Consider the following 22499-nt stretch of genomic DNA (forward strand, 5'->3'; position numbering starts at 1 on the left):
GTTGTCATACCGAGTCGAGGTTGACATTAGTTTTTTTTTGATAAAATTAGGGATTTGCCAAAATGCTTTTTAACTGAGCCAAAATATCTTTACAATTTGGATGGAGATGGCGGATGAAAAATTTTGAAATCAAAATGCTATACAGTTATCCTATTGTTTGCTACGAAACCGAAAAAAAGTTTAATTTTTTTGTTGGCCAATGTTATTAATTTAATGTCAAATGAAATAAAGATAAAAAAATGGGAATATAAAGATTAATAATAAAAAAGAAATACATTAAGGAGACAAGAAACTAGTTACAAACTATAGATCTATTATTTTTACATGCACCATAGTCAAGATATTTGAAAAAATAATACAAAAACATATTTCTACTCATCTGTTGAAAAATAATCTGCTAACTCCTAGTCAACACGGTTTTAATCCAAGGCGCTCCTGTGAAACAAATTTTCTTACTGTAATCAATGCATGGACACTTAATTTAGATCAAGATCTCCCCGTTGATAATGTTTACCTTGACTTTGAAAAAGCATTCGGCAAAGTCCCACATGAGCATCTTCTTTTGAAATTAAAAGCCTATTTATAAACATCTTTTGGATAAGAAACTTTCTCACAAAACGAAAACAAAGAGTAATGATAAATGGTAATTACTCTAATTGGGTACCAGTAAAAAGTAGAGTTCCCCAAGGTTTTGCTCCTTCAGCTCTTTTATTCATTATATACGTTAATGATATTCAGAATATAATTACTTTAAATACAGCACTTTTTCTGACGATACAAAAATATTTTACCCTCCTAATAATATGCATTCACACACTTCAAAATGATATTTATATCTTGGTTGACTGGGCAACTATATTGGGGATAAAATTTAATGTAGGAAAATGTTCAGTTCTACACCTAAGCTACAAAAACAAACATCGTGTCTATAATATGTACGATCCAGTAAAGAAAATAAAGATTGACATCAAAACTGTTACCTCTCAAACTGACCTCAGAATACATATTGGTAATAACTTCAGAATACATATCGATAATAACTTCAGAATACATACTGATAATAACTTACTATTCTCTAAACATACATACATACAACTTAATAGAACAATGCGAATGCTATTTCTAAAAAAAGACCCATCTCTCATCTAAATTTATTTTGTTTTAAAAGGCCATTTTCAGCACTAGTTTGACCATATTTAGAATATTGTAGACTTGTATATGACCCTTGTCTACTTGAAGACAAACGACAAGTTGAAAATATACTCAGAAGAGCAACTAAATTAGTTCATGGATTATACAATTTTACATATCACCAAAGACTATTAAAAATAAATATGACAACCATGAGATACAGTCTAATCCGTGGAGATTTAATAAATGTCTATAAATGGCTAAACAACTGCATTAAACGTCAAACAATCTTTCTAGAATCAAATATAAACTCTATTTCAAGAGGGCATTCATTTAAACTAGAAAAACCTTATTGTCGTCTGGTTTCTTGTCAAAACCTTTTCACCTAACGAGTAGGGAACAAATCGAACTCCCTCCCAGATGGCAATTATCTAAAAGAAAAAATAATACTTTATGATTAAAGATTAGAAAACATACCACATACATAATGTATTTATATGAAAGGTTGACATGCATTCATGCTTATACAAATCCAATTTGTAAACCTTATAAATTAATAATAACTATCACTCCGGACCTGTTAAATACGGGTCTTAGTAAGTTAATTCTACACCGACCATTTCTATACTTATATCTTATTTCAATATTTTTTAGAACGCGGTAGAAATCTTATATAATTTCTGCCTTTTAAAGCTATGATTAGAAAAATAATTTATAACATAACTTTAAAAATTTTTTTAAACGCTTCGGTAATCGTTGCGCGAACCGCTATTTAGTGGTAGAAAATAAAAATCTGTCAAACCTTTGTTTTGAATTAACAATTATTGTTCAATACTTTATATTTTCTTATTGAAAAACTATAAACTTTTTTAAAAAAATGGGTACAGACTTAAAAATTTTTTTCATTTTTAATAATTTTGGTGCGGCCGTGGCGCAGTGGTTAGAGTGCTTGCTTTATATGCAGGAGATTCAGGTTCGAAACGAGCTCTGGATAAATTTTCGCGTCACGATAAGGAAGGAGGCGTGAACTTCCTGGTTAAATGCACTTCCGCGGTGCTCTGTGACAAGACCGTTAGGACTTCTTGGGGCACCTAAAATAAAATTAAAAAAAAAAAAAAATGCTTGAGTGCATTTAATAATTAATTATATTGAATTTTGTCCGTTTTAAACCACAGATTATTTAAACTTTATTTTTTAAAAATGTTTTCAGCTTATATTTTTTTACTTTATTTTAAGTCTAAAATACTTACAAATACAATAACAAACTACATTGGCCTTTTCTATTGCTAGTTTTAAGGTCTGTATAAAGTTTGCTATTTCTATATGCGCTTGTTCTAAAAACATAATTTGAATGTATTAATTTTCAACTAAAGGTTAAAACTTAAAATCAATAATTGTGGTAATTATGTCCCAGGTAGTCATACTAAAAGGTACATATTTCAAAATTAGTCATGTCATTCTTTGCTAATATTAGTTTTACACTTACCAAATAAAATAAAAATCGTATTCTTCGTAAAGATAAATTATTAATGTTTACATTTATAAATATATTTATAGTTCAAATAAAACATTTATTCAGAACTTTTGAAAACTACTTTCTTTTGAAAACTATTGAGAATATAATGGCGGTAACTCAGTGTTGTTTGATGGGGTTTTTATTATTGACCGTTAATGCTGTTTAACTCAACAGTATTTCAAAAAATAATGCATAATATGCAACTTTTTAATGGATGTGTGAATGCATGCGTATAATCAATGTGTATATGGATATAGTATTTGTCAAAATATGAATCTTTAAAAACACCTTGCTAATCATCATCTTATTTTATTTCGTTATAGACAGCCGCAGTCCTTTGTAACGATATTTTCAATTTTTTTACCATACAAAATATAGTCACCGTTGTGATAAAACATTGTTATTGAACCAAATGTTTTTGGAGCACAGCAACCACTATTATTTAAATTTCCATCCTTACATTTGCCCATACATTTATTTGTCCAAAATCCTTTTGGTGACAGCACCCAATTCCATTTTAAATCTTGAAAACTGACATAAAAAGGGCGCGAACAGCAACTGGCATCTTCGTTGCACGTCCAGAGCTTTCTTCGTTGGCGTGGTAATTTTCTTTTTATGACATGTGCAAGAAAATAAGGAGTGTGTTGCTTTTCACTCGATATGTTAATATGCTGGTTGTTGCAATTACTGCAAAACAAAGAAAGCGATTTTAAAACATTTTTAGGATATTTAATCCACTTTTGAAATGCTACAGTAATATCCATATCAATCCAGCCAACATATTCTTTTGATATAGATACACTTGATACTAAATTGTTATTTTCTTTTATTAAAATAGAAAAGAAGTCTGAATCTCCTATAGTTGGTGTTATAAAAACTGACATTTTAGCTAATGTTATTATAGAATCCGGTTCGATAGGACTATGTTCTTCAATAACGGTAATCTGAGGAGACGGGTATTGTTGATCTAAAATAAAAATATATTTAGCAATTAAAGGAAATATATTAACTTTAGATTAAATAAGTTTACTCTAAAAACATATATTTTTGAAAATAATATTTCCAAAAAATGTATGCTATATTTGCATAACAAAATTGAATTTATTACCCATATAGATTAAGAAAATTTACTAAACAAAAAATTTGAATTAATTTCTAAATGCAGGCATGAAAAGATATACTTTTTAAAAAATTATAAAAACAAATGACTGTTCTAAAATTATATTAATTCTAAAGAATTACTTTTTCAAAACTAATGTTTTAAAAATAATGTAGCAATAAGGCTACTGCGCGGAGAAACAAGTTGAGCGTGGTACTACCAGGGGCGTGATGGGGATCGAACGTTGTGTGTGTGCGTGCGCGCGTGTGTATACGTGTATCGTGTCTGTGTGCTCGATTAAAACATCCGGGTTAATTGTCAAAAATGGAAATACTTGATATGATATACTATATATAAAAAAATGAAAAAACAACACTGTAAAAATTGGGGTAAGGGATATTCACTCTGAAAGTAGTATAATTATAATACATATTTTTGATTCCAAAACTTTTTTTTTTTTTGTTCTTTATTACAACTTTTAAATAATTCATTTTACAGTTTTTAAAAATAAAAATAATAAAGATCTAAATAGAAGAAAGAAAATACAATAAAAAGATTTTGTAATAAAAATAATAAAGAACGCGGAAACTCGAAGAAGACCGGCAGGTCTTGTCACCGAGAACCACTGAAGTAAAACACTTATTTTAAATTTAAAATAATATAAAAAGTATATACACAAATAACGTTTTTTTCACATTAAACATTAGTCTACAGACGAAAATAATTAAATAAACTTGAAAATATTTTAAAAGTAAATCAATATATTTGTAAATAAAAAAATTAGTTTTTTAAGATTAAATTTAAAAGAATTTAAAGTACAATCTTGAGAAATATCATTTGGAGCATTTAAAATTACATTGTTCCATAAAAATGGTCCGCGAAAAGAAATACAAAATTTTCCAAAATTAGTTTGAGAAAACGGTTGTCGAATTAAATTATTATTCCTTAATATATATTTATTTCTGTCTTTTTGTAGATATAAATTATGAAATAGGCGATAAGTTTGTTTTACATTGAAACATGAAACATATAATAATATTAAAAACATTTAGTTCGTATGTATTAAGAACTTTCATTTCATATAAAAAAAGGTTTGGCATGAGCAAAACGGCCTTTAAAATTTATAAGCCGTGCAACATGCTTCTGTTGCCGATTAAGAGGTTCGAGTTTTCCTTTATTTGTACTGCCCCAAGTAATATTAGCATAGCTTAAATGGCAATGAATTAGTGAGTAATATAATTGAATTAATGTATGTTTGTTTAATACGCTTCTTGCTTTGTATAAAATCCCTATACTCTTAGAAATTTTATTACATAAATTTGCAATGTGGTTCGTCCAAGTAAGACTTTCATCAATAAACACACCTAAAAATTTTGTCACTATAACCCGTTTAATAAGAATATCATCAACAAAAAGATTTGGCATATTAATTGGAAGTTGGTGTTTTTTACCAGCTGGATGGAAAAGAATCCATTTAGTTTTTTCAATATTTATTGATAATTTGTTTAATTTAAACCAATTAGAAACTTTAGCCAGTTCAATGTTCATGTTGTTAAATAATGTTATTATGTTATTATGAGAGAGAAATAAATTGGTATCATCAGCAAACATAATTGTAGTTAGATTTGAAGCTTTAAATAGGTTATTAATGTAAATTAAAAATAAAAGAGGTCCTAGTATGGATCCTTGCGGAACTCCGCATGTTACATTTAACAAACTAGATGATGTACTTTCATCTGCATAAACAAATTGCTTTCTATTATAAAGGTAACTTTTCAGCAAAACTAATACATTACCAGTTATTCCGTACCACTCTAACTTTTTTAAAAGAATTTTGTGATAAATAGTATCAAAAGCTCTCGCTAAGTCTATGAAAAAAGCCAAAGTAAATTGAGAATTTTTTGTTTTAAAGTTAATTGAGTAAGAAATATTTCTAGTAACTTCAAGAATTGCGTGTTCAGTGGATTTGTTTTTTTAAAAGCCATATTGGTTTTTGTATAATAAGTTGTTTAAAGTAAGGTGATTATATATTTTGGTGTACAAAATTCTTTCTAAAACTTTAGAGAGCGCAGGAAGAACTGAAATAGGACGATAATTATTTATGTTGGTAGAGTCACCGTTTTTTAATATTGGTATGACTTTTGCTATCTTTAGGCTTTGTGGAAAAATTACTTATTTTATTGAAATTGAAAAAATTTTAAAAAGTACATCTTTTAAAACATCAAATGAACTAATAATAATGTTTCCGTTGAGACCATCAGGGCCTGCTGATTTGTTTAACGAATTCTTCAAAAGATAATTCAAAGTAGTTTAGGTAAGAATTTAAAGAGAAATATAAGTTAGTAATTAGATTGTTAGGTTTATGAATTAATTTGGCAAGATGAGGCCTTACAGACACAAAGTATTTATTAAATTTCTTCCGCAATCTCCCTTTTATCATATATAAAATCATTATTATGTCTAATTGTATCTGGTAAAGTGTGAGATAAAGATTTCTTGCTGCCAGTAGCTTCCCTTATAATTGACCATGTGCGCTTCAAATTTAATTTAAATTTTTCAAGTAAATTTATGTAATAATTTTTTTTTTGTTTTTTTTTTTAGGTTTTCAAAAAGTTTACATATTGGAGGTGTGGGGCAGGGTGGGGTGTGAGGTCGAGAGTGTTAGAAGAGATGCGTTAATAACTTTTTGTTAAATTTATTAAATTATTTTATTAAGGATATTTTTAAATGAGAAAAGCATATTCAAAGTGTTTTTTTAAATGTCAAAAATTTTTAAATATTCTACAAACCGACTTTTATGATTGATATAAAACACAGCCATTTCTGTAAGTATGTCTTTAATGTGAGATCAATATTTGTTTTTGAATTTAATTACATACTGGGTAGAGTGAGGGCGGGGAAAACAATGATAGCTTAATCTTTTGTAATTTATAGTTTATTATAAAAATGTATTTTAGCGGAAATTGTTAAGCCTTTAAATCTTTAAACAAATGAATAAATATTTTTTATAATGCTGTTAAATATGTATCTATGCTACGCTTCTGTTTTTTATGTCAACTTTATACAAGTTATAATAAAAAGTGAAAGGATTAATAAAGGATTATTTCTTTATATAAAAAATCTTTTAATTAAAAGCGAGTAATATCTTTTCAAAACCATCTATTTACTCTCAGTCGCGTACGTTGATAATCAGTGTAAATAACGTTTTCCTAAATACTTTCTTTTGATTATATAAATAGTATAACGTTATACTTTAAGGGCGGTCTTGTACTTTTCCAGTTTTAATTGCTGTTTTATTTGCTTTAATAATTGTTTGAACTAATAATATTACTATAACTTTTATTTAAACCGTTTTTTAACAGTTTTATTTTTATCAAATTTTTAAAATATAACATTAAAAATATTAAAAATATTAATAATATTAAAAAGTCGTAAAAAAATTCGCTAGTCTTTACTTTTATTTTATATGAATAAGTTTGTCTTTGTCTTCTAAAATAAAAGATTTTTCAATAAAATGATAGAAACATCGAAAATTTTTATACATTTTGTAGATAAAAGAATTGAATATTATAGACTTTTGTGAACAATCATTAAAACGAAAATTAAATTAAAAAGTTTACTCGCCGAAATGTCCAAACCTAAATTTTTGAACTATTGAAAATTGGTTTTTTTAATTTTAGTTTTCATTCTTATTAAAATATTTGTAAAAGTTTTTAATACTATTTATAAACTATTTATAAATTATAGTGTATAACTATAAAATTATAGTGAATAACTAAATATTACTAATGTGTTTTTTAGAACAATTATTGACATGAGCAATTTTACACCGCAAAAGTGTTATTTGTACCGTAAAAGTGTTATTTGTGTATTATCTACCTGCATGTATATATATATATATAAGATTGTATGCAAAAAAATGCCAAAAACGTATAAATAAAAAGATATTAGAGTAAATTCGTTACTAATTAAAATAATCTTATTTAAGGAGCATCAACAAAGTACTTACGCAGCAAAATTACTGATTTAGAACCTCTTCCCCACTTTTTTACGCAACTGTATGCTATTAAAAAACCTTCTCCTTCACGTACGAACGCATTATTTGTTAAAAAATGAATCCCTCCCCAATGCATTAATTTTTCAAAACATTAAAAACAAGAAAAATTTAAATCAATTCGACAAACCTATGTTACCAAACATATTATTGAAATTTTATGTTTTTAGATAAAACGAAAATTGAGATAGAGATCGAGAGATAGTCAAACCTCTTATGTACTCGTTGTCGCTGTATGTATATATATATATATATGTGTGTGTGTGTGTGTATATATATATATATATATATATATATATATATATATATATATATATATATATATATATATATATATATATATATATATATATATATATATACATATATATATATATATATATAATTTTAAGTACCCCGAGAAGTTGTTACGGACTTATCACAGAGAACCGCGGAAGAGTATTTGAAAGGAAGTTCGCGTCTTTTCCCTCACCGATGTTATAAAAATTGCCCAGAGGTGGCGTTGAATCACAGATCTCTAGCTTTTGAAGCTTTAAACCCTCCTCCTCACTTGTACAAATCTGTTCGTACTGCGTACGTACTTTATGGAAGACCCCTACCATAAATTAATTTTTCTTACCAAAATATTTAATACAGATTTATTTTATTTTGTTTTTGTTGCTGTTGCTGAAATTTGATAAAATTAATTAATTAATTAGTAAAGAATTGCACAGATGAAAGCTTGCACCTGTATAAAACCTGTATAAAACCTGAATAAGTAGTAGCTTGAATATTTATAAGTAGATAAAACATATTTAAATATTATTTTATATTTATTAATGGTTAACACGTTTTTTAATTTTATTTTAAGTCAAAATACAAGTCAAAAAACAAGTTTTCAACATTTAGTTAATAGAAAAATGATATAAGAATCAAGAGACTGGATCAAAAATTAGGAGATCAAATCAAAAATTTAGAGGCCGGTCATAAATCGAGAGAGATATTTTATGCATGTTCTGGCCATATCAGAACGATATCGATTAGTGCGGGCTGGTGAACTTAATCGTTCAATACTTTTCCTCGGTGCAACATGATAAAACCGTTAAGCTTTTTTGGAGCACCTTAATAAACTTAAAAAAGTTAAAAGAAAGTATACTGAGTGATTGGAATAAAAAAAGCTGAAAAAAGAAACGAACACTATAAAGTAAATTCTAACTTGACCTTTTACATATTAAATAATTGTAAGTTAGACTCCACGCAAGCAAAAGTTGCTCATGTTAATTTATTCGAGAGTCGGTTAACATAACTATTTCTATAAACAAAGATTACTTATTAAGCGATTCAATTAAATTTTTTAGAGCATTGGAAGATACAATTTATATACGTTGAATGTGTGAAATTTAACCTTTTTAATGAAATCAATAATTTTCATGCAATGAGAATATTTGTAAAATAAACTCAAGAATAAAATAGTGTTAAATACTTAGAATTTTTTGGTTTTATAAGAAACCATTTTAAAATTCAAACAGCTCTTAGTTTATCTTTTTTGGAAGCTGCTTTTTTGAGGCAAAAACTTTTTAATACTTTAGTAAGAAAAAAAGACACATTTTGTTTAATTTGATAAAAGCGAAGGGAATTCTAGACAAGCTAATAACTGTCTTTTGACATTCAGGCTTGAGTTGAATCTATTTTTATTTAAACCAAAAAAGTATTTGATTTTTTAAACGGCATAAAAATAATTATAAAACTATTAAAACGTCATTACCTATTTTTGCTAAAAATATGAGTTGAGTTACTTCTTCTTGTTCGTCATCAAATAATCTTTCTTTTAATGACTGCGGATATATTTGAGTAAAATTACTCTGTTTTGGACTTTCATACATTTGGAGCTGCTTTAATATACTTAACTTTATTTCTGTTGCATATTGATTTTCCCATTTTGTTTCATGATCAGGAATTGATCGTCCCCAGTTTTCATTTACGGTAAGTAGTACTAGAAAGTAATAAATCGGTGTTTTCATTTTAAATCCAATGCTAACAAGGAGACAAATTTGATCCAAGAAATGGATTTCAATTACCGACTTTTCTTATTTATAGAGTTTGCATGTAAAACTAAAATAACATTCAATGTTTTGACATATTCAAGATTTGCTTGTCAACTTGGTTTGTAAATAAAAACGCCAAGAATAATTAAACCTTGCTTAGCTTGTTTTAGCATTACGGTTTTGTTTATTTTGTTGTTTTTTATTTATTTATTATTGTCTTGTTGTAAAGATTGACTTAGACGATTGTAAACATGTAAAAAAAATGATATTTTGTTTTAAAACATTTAAACTTCTTTATTCTGTTGGAAATGCATGTTTATTAACTGAAAGGTGAAGGTACAAAATAAAAATATAAGCAAGGTATATCTGGTGACAAAATACTTTTTCAAAATAGCATCAACTAATATTTCTATAAGTTGGTATATACAAAGTTGAAGTTTTGTTTCCCGTATAGTTTAGAAGGCGTAAAGATTCTCTAAAACTCCTCTTTTAAGTATTGGAGTATTAGTTTGAAAATTGGTTTACGTCAGCAGTTTATTAAGTATCAAATATGTCAAACCTGGCGCTACCTAAGGCAAAGAAATAATACAAAAATAGTAAACAAGGGACTGGCTAAAAGGTTGACAACGGTTAATAATGGCGAGAAGGATTACAAATGCTGATTATTATATATAGGATGATCTTTGTTTTAGAAAGTCTGTGCCAAAGTGCTGAACTTTAGTTAAAATTTCATTTAAAATATCGTTTTTAAGCAAAATATAAATAAAACACTCATTCTGCTAAAAATAACAACCGATAATAACACAAGCTTTTATTAACAATGAAAAAAAACTTCAAATCATTTTAAAATTAACTATTCGATAAAATTAAAAGGTTTTTCTATACTATTAGTGCACAAATTATAACAAAATTGTCAAAACATCGAATTTGCTACCTTATAGTAAAAATAGCATGTATCAATGTGTAAGTTTATTTTTAGAAATTTTTTTTAGTAAGAGTGTTACATGATACAACTTTTAACAGATATCTTATGTGTTTTTCAATATCTTTTTATTTCAAACATAATCTTTTTTAAGACTAGAAACTTTAAACTACAAAAATATTAGGCGTAATAAAGAAATAATATATTGCAACATCTTTTCATGGTTTCCATGTTTTCAAAGATACTAAATAGTTTTGATTATACTTAAAAGTATATTCTCAAGTTTCGCAACATAAAGGAGTGTTCACATGCTGATATGAATTACAAAATGTTTTATAAAAAATACAATAACTATGTGAAATGTATTACAAAATATTTACAACGTACAAAAAATATGTTGAAAGCAAAAACGATTATACATTAAATACTCGAAACGCAAAAAGCTCTATAAACATTATGTTCAAAAACGTAATATTTTTGTGATAACAGTACTGACGCTTATATTTTCTCAGAATATTCATTTTTTAAAAAAAGCTATAAATAATTTTTGTGTTGTTTTAAAAAATTCCCAACAAAAATGTAGTTTTTTAAAGAAGGACATTATTTTTTCTCACGGGTCTATTGCGCAAACTACTAATTCAAAAAATACTTTTCATGTTTTAAAAAGATATACGAATAGAATTTATTTGTTACCCACCCTTTTAAAGCGTTTACTTAACATTAATAATCAAAATTTAAAGTATTTACTATAAAATTAAGAAATCTTATTAAAAAAATAAAACTTGTAAATCCAGTGGTACACCTAATTATGATATGACTTGGTTTTCACAAAAAAATTTAAAATTGATAAAATACTTTCTTTTGTGTAAAAAGTAGAATGAAGAATCATAAATATTATTGATGAAATAAGTTACAACCGAAATATTAATTTGTTTGTTTTATTTGATTATAGCATATCATAGTTATTTAAAATTTAATCGAAGTTATGCTATATAAAACAGCAACATGTTTTTTTAAAATAACATTTCCATTCTCAAGACACTATGTGCAAAGTTATTTAAAAAATTTAAAATTTCTTTTCCTAATCTTAATCGTCCAAATCAAAGAAAGTAAGCAATCAAAGAAAAGTAATGAAAAAAATGTTCACAAATGTTCGTCTGGAAGTAGCACAATAAGTTTAACTTTTATGTAAAAATTTTGAATAATTTATTAAACTGCCTCATATAAAATTATCTTTAAAATATATTCTTTAAATTCAAAAACCACTAATATTTTGATCTTTAATAAATTATTTAATTTTCAACCTCGTTAACTTCAGTTGGTTATTTTTGTTTTAACTCTTTACGCAAACTATTTTGGAAAACAAAGGCAGCATTCCAGATAATAAATTAAAGTTACCAGGCAACAGTGGTTGTTGGCTATATTTACAACTAACACCCTTTATAAACTTTTGTAGTTGTTGTCTCTATCATTATTCAAAATAGTTTTTCTGAATATAGCACCTTGTTAAACTCCACACACAAAAAAAGAACTTAAAACAAGACTTTTTATACCTCGATAATGTGGAAGTTGTTTATATTCAAAATCGTCCTATTTATGACAATGCTAGTTTTTGGCCGTTTGGAAAACACTCCTTTTCATTACAATGTAGAAAGCTCAATGAAAAGTGAAAAGGGTATGAAGTTATCTTTACTTTTGTTTCATACAACTTATCTTTTAAAAGCGTTTTACTTCAATGCATCTTTTTTAAATGTTCAAACTTTAAAATATTAGATGTATTAAAGATTTTGGCAGATATTCAAGAAATAAAGCCGTCTCGTAGATTTAAACGTACCCCACCATGTCCAGGCTGGTAAAAGTAAAGAAAAGTTATGACAAAAATATTTACAACGACCTATTTGTTTGTTTTTTTATTGAAATTTATTAAAAAATATATACATATATTTTACTGTCTTTATTGTTCCCAGTTTTTAATTTAGATTTTGTTTTCGTTTTTTTAAGTATATATGTTTCACAACTACAATGAAATTACAAATTACAAATCATTCTAAAACGATAGGTTGATGGCATAGATATAAAAATCAATTTTCATAAACATGAAGTCAAAAATATACTAAATATTTACTTAAAGTAAATATCCAAGAAAAAGTCGTATACAACTCTGAGGTAAAATAAATGTAATAATATGATAACAACTATGATAATAGAATAATGTAAACATATAAATACTCCGATAAATAAATCTTTACATTCTTTCAATTAAAACTGTTTATAAATATAGCAAGTAAATATCTGCACCTCATGAAAAGTTTCATTGTTTCTAACATTAATTTTAAAAAATAGGAAAAAAAGTAAGATTGGAATTACTTAAACACTGTGATAGGGAGAAGACTAAATCTAGTCTTTTCATCGAGTACCTTAATGCAAGACGTGTAGTAAACATAAACAAGTCAATGCACTTTGTAACTGATGCATATATCAATCAATAAAAATAAAATTCTTTATTTAATTCTTAATTTTTAACTTTTCTTTCTTCAAAAACATTTTATTATATTTTGATTTTAGATTTAGATAGTTTAGATTTTTAGTTTTGAATAAAAATAGTTGAAAAATTATAACAAAAAAATATAATAAATATTAATAATAAATGATACAAATTCTTTATAGTTGCTTAATTTAACAGTTATATTATTTTAATTTTGTTTTCAAAGAGTTTTTATTATTCAAATTTATTAATGATTCGTTTTTAGACAAAATTTTGTTGTATAAATAAGGTCTTCTATATAAAATTGAGAACCTTAAGATATTTTTTGTTTCAAATAATATCTTAAAGTTTCCTATCGCTCTTGTTATTATATATACTTTTAAATAATTTAAACAAAAAGTTGTAAAATGCTTTGATCTAGTTTGAGTATATAGATATGAAAGTATATTCTGGTAACTATTTATTTGAAATGTGTTTAGTGCTTTCATTTGGTCCAACAAACGTTGAGCACGAGTAAATTTTTCTTTGTTGTCAACTAGTATTAAAGCATGCTTTTGACGTAAATATAATGGTTTTAGCTTTAATTTATGAGTACAGCTCCATGCTATATTTTGAGTAAATAAGGTAGCTATGAATAAAAGAAAAATAGAAAAGTTTCAGACTATTTTGTGACAACAATTGTCTGGCTTTCACCTATTATTCGATGATTTGTGTTTATAATAATATAGTGGGTTTTCCAGACGATGTTTTAATCAATCAAAACACCTAAAAACTTGTTATTTGGTGGTAATGCTAGCTCTTTCAATAATTGTCTAAATTATTTGTTGGTCGAGTTAGGGTACTTTTTTGTTGTTGATTGAAGTAAATAGTACGTATTTAGTTTTTCTATATTTTGTAATAATTTATTTGTTTTAAACCATATATTTCGTTTTTTAGTTCAATATTTTTCTTTTAAAGTGGTTTTTGATTGTCGTTGAGGAGTAGAATAAGTTTGTTTCATCTACAAACATTTAACAGCTTTAAAGCTGTTTTAAGTATTTAAAAGGTCGTTTATATAAATTAGAAACAAAATGGGAACAAGAAAAGAATCTTGGGGTACTAAATTTGAGCTGACATTTTTGTGTATAATAACACACTGTTGTCTATTATTGAGGTAGTTTTTGAAGTTTATTTATATTTACTTGTTCTTATCATTCTTATTGTTAAAAAGAGTAAACAAGCACATAACTATTCAAATTTGTTTGTCAAATACTTTTATTTATAATATATTTATGTAATGATATTTACATAATGCTTGTTATAACATGTTAATATTTATTAACATTTATTAATAATTATTAATACTTGTAAGTAATTATTAACACTTATTATTATTTATTAACATTTATTAATATTTTATAATATTTGTTATTATTTAGTTTTATTGTACTATCTGTATGTATATATATATATGTATGTATGTATGTATGTATGTATGTATGTATGTATGTATGTATGTATGTATGTATGTATGTATGTATGTATGTATGTATGTATGTATGTATGTATGTATGTATGTATGTATGTATGTATGTATGTATGTATGTATGTATGTATGTATGTATGTATGTATGTATGTATGTATGTATATGTATGTATGTATGTATGTATGTATGTATGTATGTATGTATGTATGTATGTATGTATGTATGTATGTATGTATGTATGTATGTATGTATGTATATATATATATATATATATATATATATACAGTGGCGAAGGAAGGTTTTTAAATGTTTGGAATAACCAACTTATATTATATTTACGATTATATTTACAATTATATTTACGTCGAAAAAAAATATATTATATTTACGATTATATTTACGTCGAAAAGATTCTTCGCAAAAAAATTACTGTGAAAGGAGAATGGGAACAAGAAATTCTGAAATCTTAGCCCCCCTCCTACCCTAAACGTGAGGGCAATGAGTTGAGTTATTTATTTTTTCTTAAATATAAACTAGTTATAAATTCATCAACAGATTTCAAATTTTATGTTTAAATTATTTAGTGTTCAGTTTTTATGACCATGTAAAGAATAACCTCCCCCCCCCCCTCAATTTGAGGGGGCCACAAACTTTACATGGTATAATGTAAAGTTTGTGATATAATCTAGAATTTGTTTCAATGAGTGATGCCAAAAGTTGTATAGAGCAACAGGTGCAATTTATTATAAAAGGACACAAACAAAAATTAACGATAATGTCATTCAAAAATAATTTCAGTCTGGCAAAGACAATTGGACGTCAATGTATCACTAAAGTTACATTAAAAGACATATTTAATTATTATTATTATTGTTATTATTATTTTGTCTAACGACGCTTATTTTGCAAAGTTTGTTTAACAATTTTTCTTCCTGTTTTTTGACCTAAAGTATATAAACCTGTACAGATATAGAACATTTAAACAAAAAAAGTATAATTATTTTATACAGTTGCCGCACCCGTGATTCTGGCGTCCCTCCTAGGCAACGGGTTCATTCGTAAATTCCGGTTTTCCTGGTTTCGATTGATTGGTAATTGAGTTTTAAAGTTATAAAATCCAACATGAGTTAATACCGTACACTTGTCAGTTGATTATTTTTTTTTGATCTTTTGAGCTCCATGATCTCGATAAACAAGTTTTTATCCTTTTTTCATTCTTTTTTTGAGGAACATAAAGTGTGTGTTACAAATTGCCAAAATTCCCCGCAATCCACAGTTTGGCAAACACTGGTTAAAATGGTTTACGTAGATGTATATTTTTTCAAATCTGTAAGTACAAATTGAAAAGAATACAACATTATTATCGTATCTCAGAAATAGAAAACTTTCGAAACAGAAAAATAACAAGCTTTTGAATTAGAAAAATAACTTTCGAAACTGAGAAGCAAAAGTTGTAATAAAAGTAAGAAAAAATAAAATGTAAAAATTAAAAAAATAGTAAAGAAAAATCTTATCTGAGACTATTAAAGTCTTTAATAATTGCTTATTTAAACTTTTTTTGGCTTTAAGTATTAATAATAACTATGGCCGACGACACGGGTTTCAAAGTGGAGGAACACAATCGTCAATTTCTAAAAAAAGTCCTCTTTATCTAGAGTTTTCTTAAATAAAGTAAAGGTCTTTTACAAAAACAGTGGGGGTAGAAGGGGTTCCCCCCCACCTCCGTTGTTGTTGACTTTGATAAAAAGCATTTGCTGACGCTTCTTACAAGTTTTAGTGTAGTTATTAAAATACAAATTCACGCACAACAAACCTACATACAATACTATTTATGTAGGGAAATACTGAAAAAAAGGACATTAAAAAGCAAAAACATCGTTAAAGGAAGACTTTAAAAAGCTGCAAATAATATAATACAAAGTATAAATCTGGAAAACACAAAAAAGGCAAAAATACTAATTTAGCGATGTGCGCATAGAAAAATAAGACGAAATATTTTGAAGCAAGTAAGACTACAAAACTTCTAAATATAATAAATGTTTAATATTGTTAATAATAATATTTTTAATATTAAAAGTGTTCATAATATTGCTTAAATTTTTGTGTGTCAGACTGCTAAAAAAATGCATTTAAAAAAAATTAATTAAGAATTAATATAGAAATTTCAGGATAAATATGCTCCAGTCTCAATTGCCTGTTTCAAAATATTTGAAAATAAGTTTATTGAGTGCGGGCATTAAGTAACGAAGCAATAAATAACTTTAAGTTTTTAACTTTAAGTTTAACTTTGAGAAAAACTTTTGTTTTTCTCAAGTCTAACCAATTTTTTAAACAATTTTTTTTTAACTAATAACTTAGACCTTAATACTAACTGCAAATAAAAGAGTAAAACATGTTCTCATACCATAACAATAACGATAAATAAAGTATTAGAGTAAATAAAAACATTAAAAAAATGTTTTGCATACTTTTATTCATATATATGTGGGCCAAGTTCGAAATAAGGATGTATATGCTTATATAATACATATATATATATATATATATATATATATATATATATATATATATATATATATATATATATATGTGTGTGTGGGTGTGTGTGTTTGTGTGTGGGTGTGTGTGTGTGTGTGTGTGTGTGTGTGTGTGTGTGTGTGTGTGTGTGTGTGTGTGTGTGGGTGTGGGTGGGTGTATGTTTGTGCGTGTGTGTGTATGTGTGTGTGCGCGTGTGTGTGTTTTTTATGTAAGTATCCTATCTGAAACATGAAAAAATCCTTAGCTTTCGCAGGATTTTTTCATGTTTCAGATAGGATACTTGCACACATTTTGCAAACTCCAAACTCAAGTATGATCATATTTATGCCAAATGAGAAGACCTTGCACGAAATCGGGATGGAGGACTTTTGGTAATAAAAACATTCTAAAAAGGTCAAGTTTTGAAATTTACTGTATTAAAATAAATTTAAATTTACCGACAGATTTTAAATTTCATTAAAAAAAAAAAAAAATGTAAATTACAAAAGTGACAATCCAAATTTTCCAACCCCCCCCCCCTCCCCCAACAAATTAAAGTGGTTATAAATTTTGCATGGTAATAACTTTTATAATTTACAATATTTTGAATATAAATTTAAAATCTGTCGATATATTTAAATTTAGTTTAAGGTAGTCAAGTTTAAAATTTTACTACACCTGTGCCCTCACGTTTGAGCAAGGGGGAACACGTTTTTGGGCCTAAACGTTATAGTTTCCCAGGTCTGCGCCATCTCAATTTTTTGCAAGACTTCCTTATTTGGCATAGGTATAAACATAGTTAATTTTGGAGTTGGCGCAATACTGCGGGCGCCAATGTGTGTGTATATATATTTATATATATAAATTTATATATATATATAAATTTATATATATATATATAAATTTATATATATAAATAAATTTATGTATATATATAAATTTATATATATATATATATATATATATATATATATATATATATATATATATATATATAAGTTTGGAGTTGGCGCAATACTGCGGGCGCCAATGTGTGTGTATATATATTTATATATATAAATTTATATATATATATATAAATTTATATATATATATATATATATATATATATAAATAAATTTATGTATATAAATAAATTTATATATATATATATATATATATATATATATATATATATATATATATATATATATATGTATATATATATATATATATATATATATATATATATATATATATATATATATATATATATATATATATAAAGTGTGTGTTAAATTTTTAATCGTGAAATTTAACACGCACTTTAAGCCTGTATATACGTTTATATATATATTTGTATATATTTAAACAACTTTAAAAAGTATTCTACTCAATAGAGTGCTCAATGTTCTTAAAAGAACAGAGCAATTTTATATTAGTAGAAAATCACTTAACAAAAATTTTTTCCATTTAACGCTGTGTTTCATCAACAAAGATTTATCAGAAATTTCTGATGAATCTTTGTTGATGAAACACAGTGTTAAATAGAAAAAATTTTTGTTAAGTGATTTTCTACTAATATAATATATATATTTGTATTTATATATAAATATATATATATATATATATATATATATATATATATATATATATATATATATATATATATATATATATATATATATATATATATATATATATATATATATATATATATATATATATACAAATATAGATATAAACATATATATATGCTTAAAGTGCGAGTTAAATTTCATGATTAAAAATTTAACACACACTTTAAATAAGTTTAAACTTTTTTTGATGAAATTTTTGTCATGGTAGTAAAAATAAGGAGTACATATAATAATAGCATTTAAAAATTTGATTAACTCAAAGCAAATATTTTTATAGTTAGGCTCCAATAATCCTAAGCCCCAAGTGTGTACATGTAGGGTAGATTAGGGTATAATGAGCACCTTAAGCAAAAATTGAAATAATTTCAAAAATAATTATGCTGGATCCGAAATTTTTGCAAATAAAAAGTTTTTAGGGATCGCTACTTATGATCCATACAAATATTTGGGCACCCGGTATTGTTTCTTAAAAATTCTGAGATTTTAAAAAAGTAGCAAAAGTGCTCATATTACCCAGACCACTAGGTAATATGAGCACTTTAAATTCTCTCAAAAAAAATTAATTAAGTAAAAAAATATTATTCTGACAAAAAAACTAATTTGTGAAATCTAATAATTCGTTATTAGCAGAACTTATCATTATAAGATCAAATTTTGTTCCACTTTTTATTAAAACTACTTTGTTTTAATGAAAAGTGGTAAAAAATTTTATTAAAAAAAAATTAGTTCGTTATTTTTCAATTTTATTGACTCAAATCTTTAAAAGATATAATTTAAAATTTTTTTGAAATAAAACTACAGAAAAATATTTAGTATTGTGTAAATATTTAAACAATTTTACTATGTTTTACTTTTATTCAAAAAAAAATTAAAACAAATTTAAAAATAAATTATTTTAATTGTAATTTTACGATTTTAAACTAGGTAATTTCAATGAAAAACACTGGGTTATTTGAGCATGTTCATATTACAAAAAAATGGTATCTTTAAATAAAGTCAAAACTAAATGTTTATATGCATTGTTTTTCAAATATAATTTAAATGGATTTCTAGCAAACATAATTTAGTATCAAAATTTCGCCACATTTTTTCACGCGTGATGATAATATTTTAACAACGCAAAAAATTTAATAGCGTTTTAATTAGATGACAGCCGCTAATTACTGCATATAAATTTACGCTAATTATACTGATTTCTGTTATCACAGCATAAAGTCTGCTTACATCTAAGAAATCTTTAAGTACGCTCATATTACCAAGGTGCTCATATCCTAATCTACCCTAACCCCCAGTATGTATGTATGTATGTATGTATGTATGTATGTATGTATGTATGTATGTATGTATGTATGTATGTATGTATGTATGTATGTATGTATGTATGTATGTATGTATGTATGTATGTATGTATGTATGTATGTATGTATGTATGTATGTATGTATGTATGTATGTATGTATGTATGTATGCATGTATGCATGTATGCATGTATGCATGTATGTATGTATATATAAATATATATATATATATATATATATATATATATATATATATATATATATATATATATATATATATATATATATATATATAATATATAAAGAAATTCTTTATTTATTTTTATTTTTTTAATTAGATTTACAGTCAAGTAAGCTTCGAAACACAAACTTTGTTTAACAATGCTGCTACGCAGAAAAACCGGTTGAGGGCGGCACTTCCAAAGTTCTATGTTGACTTTGAATCCAGAATCTCATGAGGTGAGCCGAGTGTTTTACAACTATTAGTCAAGTTTAGACTTGTGGCGCCTTCTTAACGATTTTTGACAATGCGAAGTAAATTTTGAACAGTTTATTTGACGTGTTTATACTCATTTGTGTTTGACAGGACTGCAATTTGTAAGTACCAATTTTAAAGCTTATAGTTTGAGAACTTTTTTAGTATATATTAATTGATGGCTTATTTTTTTATACTCTAAACTTGACAACGGGGCATGCTAACCCAACGCAAACGGGACATGTTGGCCATATATAAAAAGCTATCTCAAACACTTTTTATTATTAAATTGTTTATTCAACATTTGTGTTGTAAAGTTTTTAGTTATGAAATATTTTAAAAATAAAAAAACAAACACAAGTTATTAAATAACTAACTAATATTTGTCTGTTTTTTAAAACTTAAAGAGTCTTTTACAACGAAATAGTTAAAACTTTCAATTTTAACTTCTTTTTTTTTGTCTAAAAAAATAAAAAATGTATGAGAGCAAAAAAAAAAAAAAATTTTATCAAAAATTGCACAATCAAAAATTATAATTGCACAATCATGGGCTGACCCCAATAACTGAGCCAGTTGGTCCGGGTAACTTGACCTAATAAAAATAGTTATAAGTAGATTGAAAACCGAACACGTGTTTTTCATAATGATATTTTTGGGTGGTCTATAGTCGTCTCTAACTTTTTCTAACATAAAAATAAAACGAAATATGAAATACCTAAAAAAAAAATTTCAAAAAAAAAAATGCTTACTATTAAGAAAAATTCCATATGTACTAATACATAAATTATTATTAAATTTATTATGTCATCTATATAGAGAGTAAAAAGGTATCTTTAAAGATCAGTAAAGAAAAGTCATTTTTTTACATATATGCAAAGCAAAAAACATTAAACATAATAAACTCAGATTAATTGAGGTAGAAGATTTGAAATAAAGGAGTCAATCCACAAAGTTAATTAAACTGCTGATCCTACATAACTTAATATGTGTGTGTGTTATAAATCGCCTCCAGACGTCCTATCGGTTGTACCACAGAGCACCGCAGAATTTAACTAGGCAGTTCAGGCTGTCTCTCTTACCGAAATCGCTTATTGGCTTGGAGCCGGCGTTGAACCTTGAATTTCTGGACTCTTAACCAGAACACTAAACCACTGCGCAACGGCAGCACTAATTGTAAAGTTATTTAATTTTGGAATAATAGAACTATTTCTACATTTTCCCCGCGTTTGTAATTTTGATTTCATTTTTAAACAAAATGAATAATTGGTTAATAGTATTTAGAATTAAAATATAAAAAATAAATTAGTTTAAAAGATTTATATGAAAATCATTAAATTTTTTCGTCTTGAATCAGAAAAACAAGTTTTAAGCCTAAAATTATTGTTATTTTTACCTTAGATAAGCCTACAGACATACGACTGGTTAGAAATATGATATATAACTTAAAACTTGTTTGAAATGTTTGTTTCCATTATTTAATATTTGAACTTCGATAAGCATTTTAAGCCTTTAATATCAAAAACCTAATAAATAGGGTAAACTGACCAATTTCTGGCCACTTTTCGTTTATTATTTAAAAAAATAAGTTCTCATCGCGTAACATAAACAAACAAATCTGGATTTTAATAGACTACTTGATGAGAAATACAATTATATAAAGTTTAAAAAAAATTAACATGTGTTAAGGCAAGAAGTATTTCTGGCCATTTGAAATTATTTCTGATTGTATAAAGAAATTCAAAAAATAAGAGAACTATTGAGAACAAAATAAAAGAGTTATACATTTTTAACAATATTATTTTCCAATATTACTTGCAATTCGAGCGATTTACAAACGTTTAAAAACTTGAATGTAATCATTAAAACTTTGAAAATAACAAACATTGAGTTTACG

General features: G+C 25.8%; 1 protein-coding gene and 1 long non-coding RNA gene across 2 annotated transcripts; one reads left to right on the top strand and one right to left on the bottom strand.

Annotated features, from left to right (window-relative positions):
* Window positions 1-2568: 2568 nt before the first annotated feature.
* On the bottom strand, window positions 2569-9908 carry LOC100211067 (growth/differentiation factor 8). The gene is made up of 2 exons (XM_065795438.1): window positions 9545-9908; window positions 2569-3614 (listed from the first exon to the last, which is right to left on the bottom strand). The coding sequence occupies exons 1-2, from the start codon at window positions 9798-9800 to the stop codon at window positions 2965-2967; spliced, it is 906 nt and encodes a 301-aa protein (XP_065651510.1). The 5' UTR covers window positions 9801-9908; the 3' UTR covers window positions 2569-2964.
* Window positions 9909-11829: 1921 nt separating this feature from the next.
* Window positions 11830-12687, top strand: LOC136078986 (uncharacterized). The gene is made up of 2 exons (XR_010637839.1): window positions 11830-12421; window positions 12520-12687. It is a non-coding gene; the product is annotated as an uncharacterized LOC136078986 (long non-coding RNA).
* The last annotated feature ends 9812 nt before the right edge of the window (window positions 12688-22499 follow it).

This window comes from Hydra vulgaris, chromosome 04, assembly GCF_038396675.1.
Source record: "Hydra vulgaris chromosome 04, alternate assembly HydraT2T_AEP".
Lineage (NCBI taxonomy): Eukaryota > Metazoa > Cnidaria > Hydrozoa > Anthoathecata > Hydridae > Hydra > Hydra vulgaris.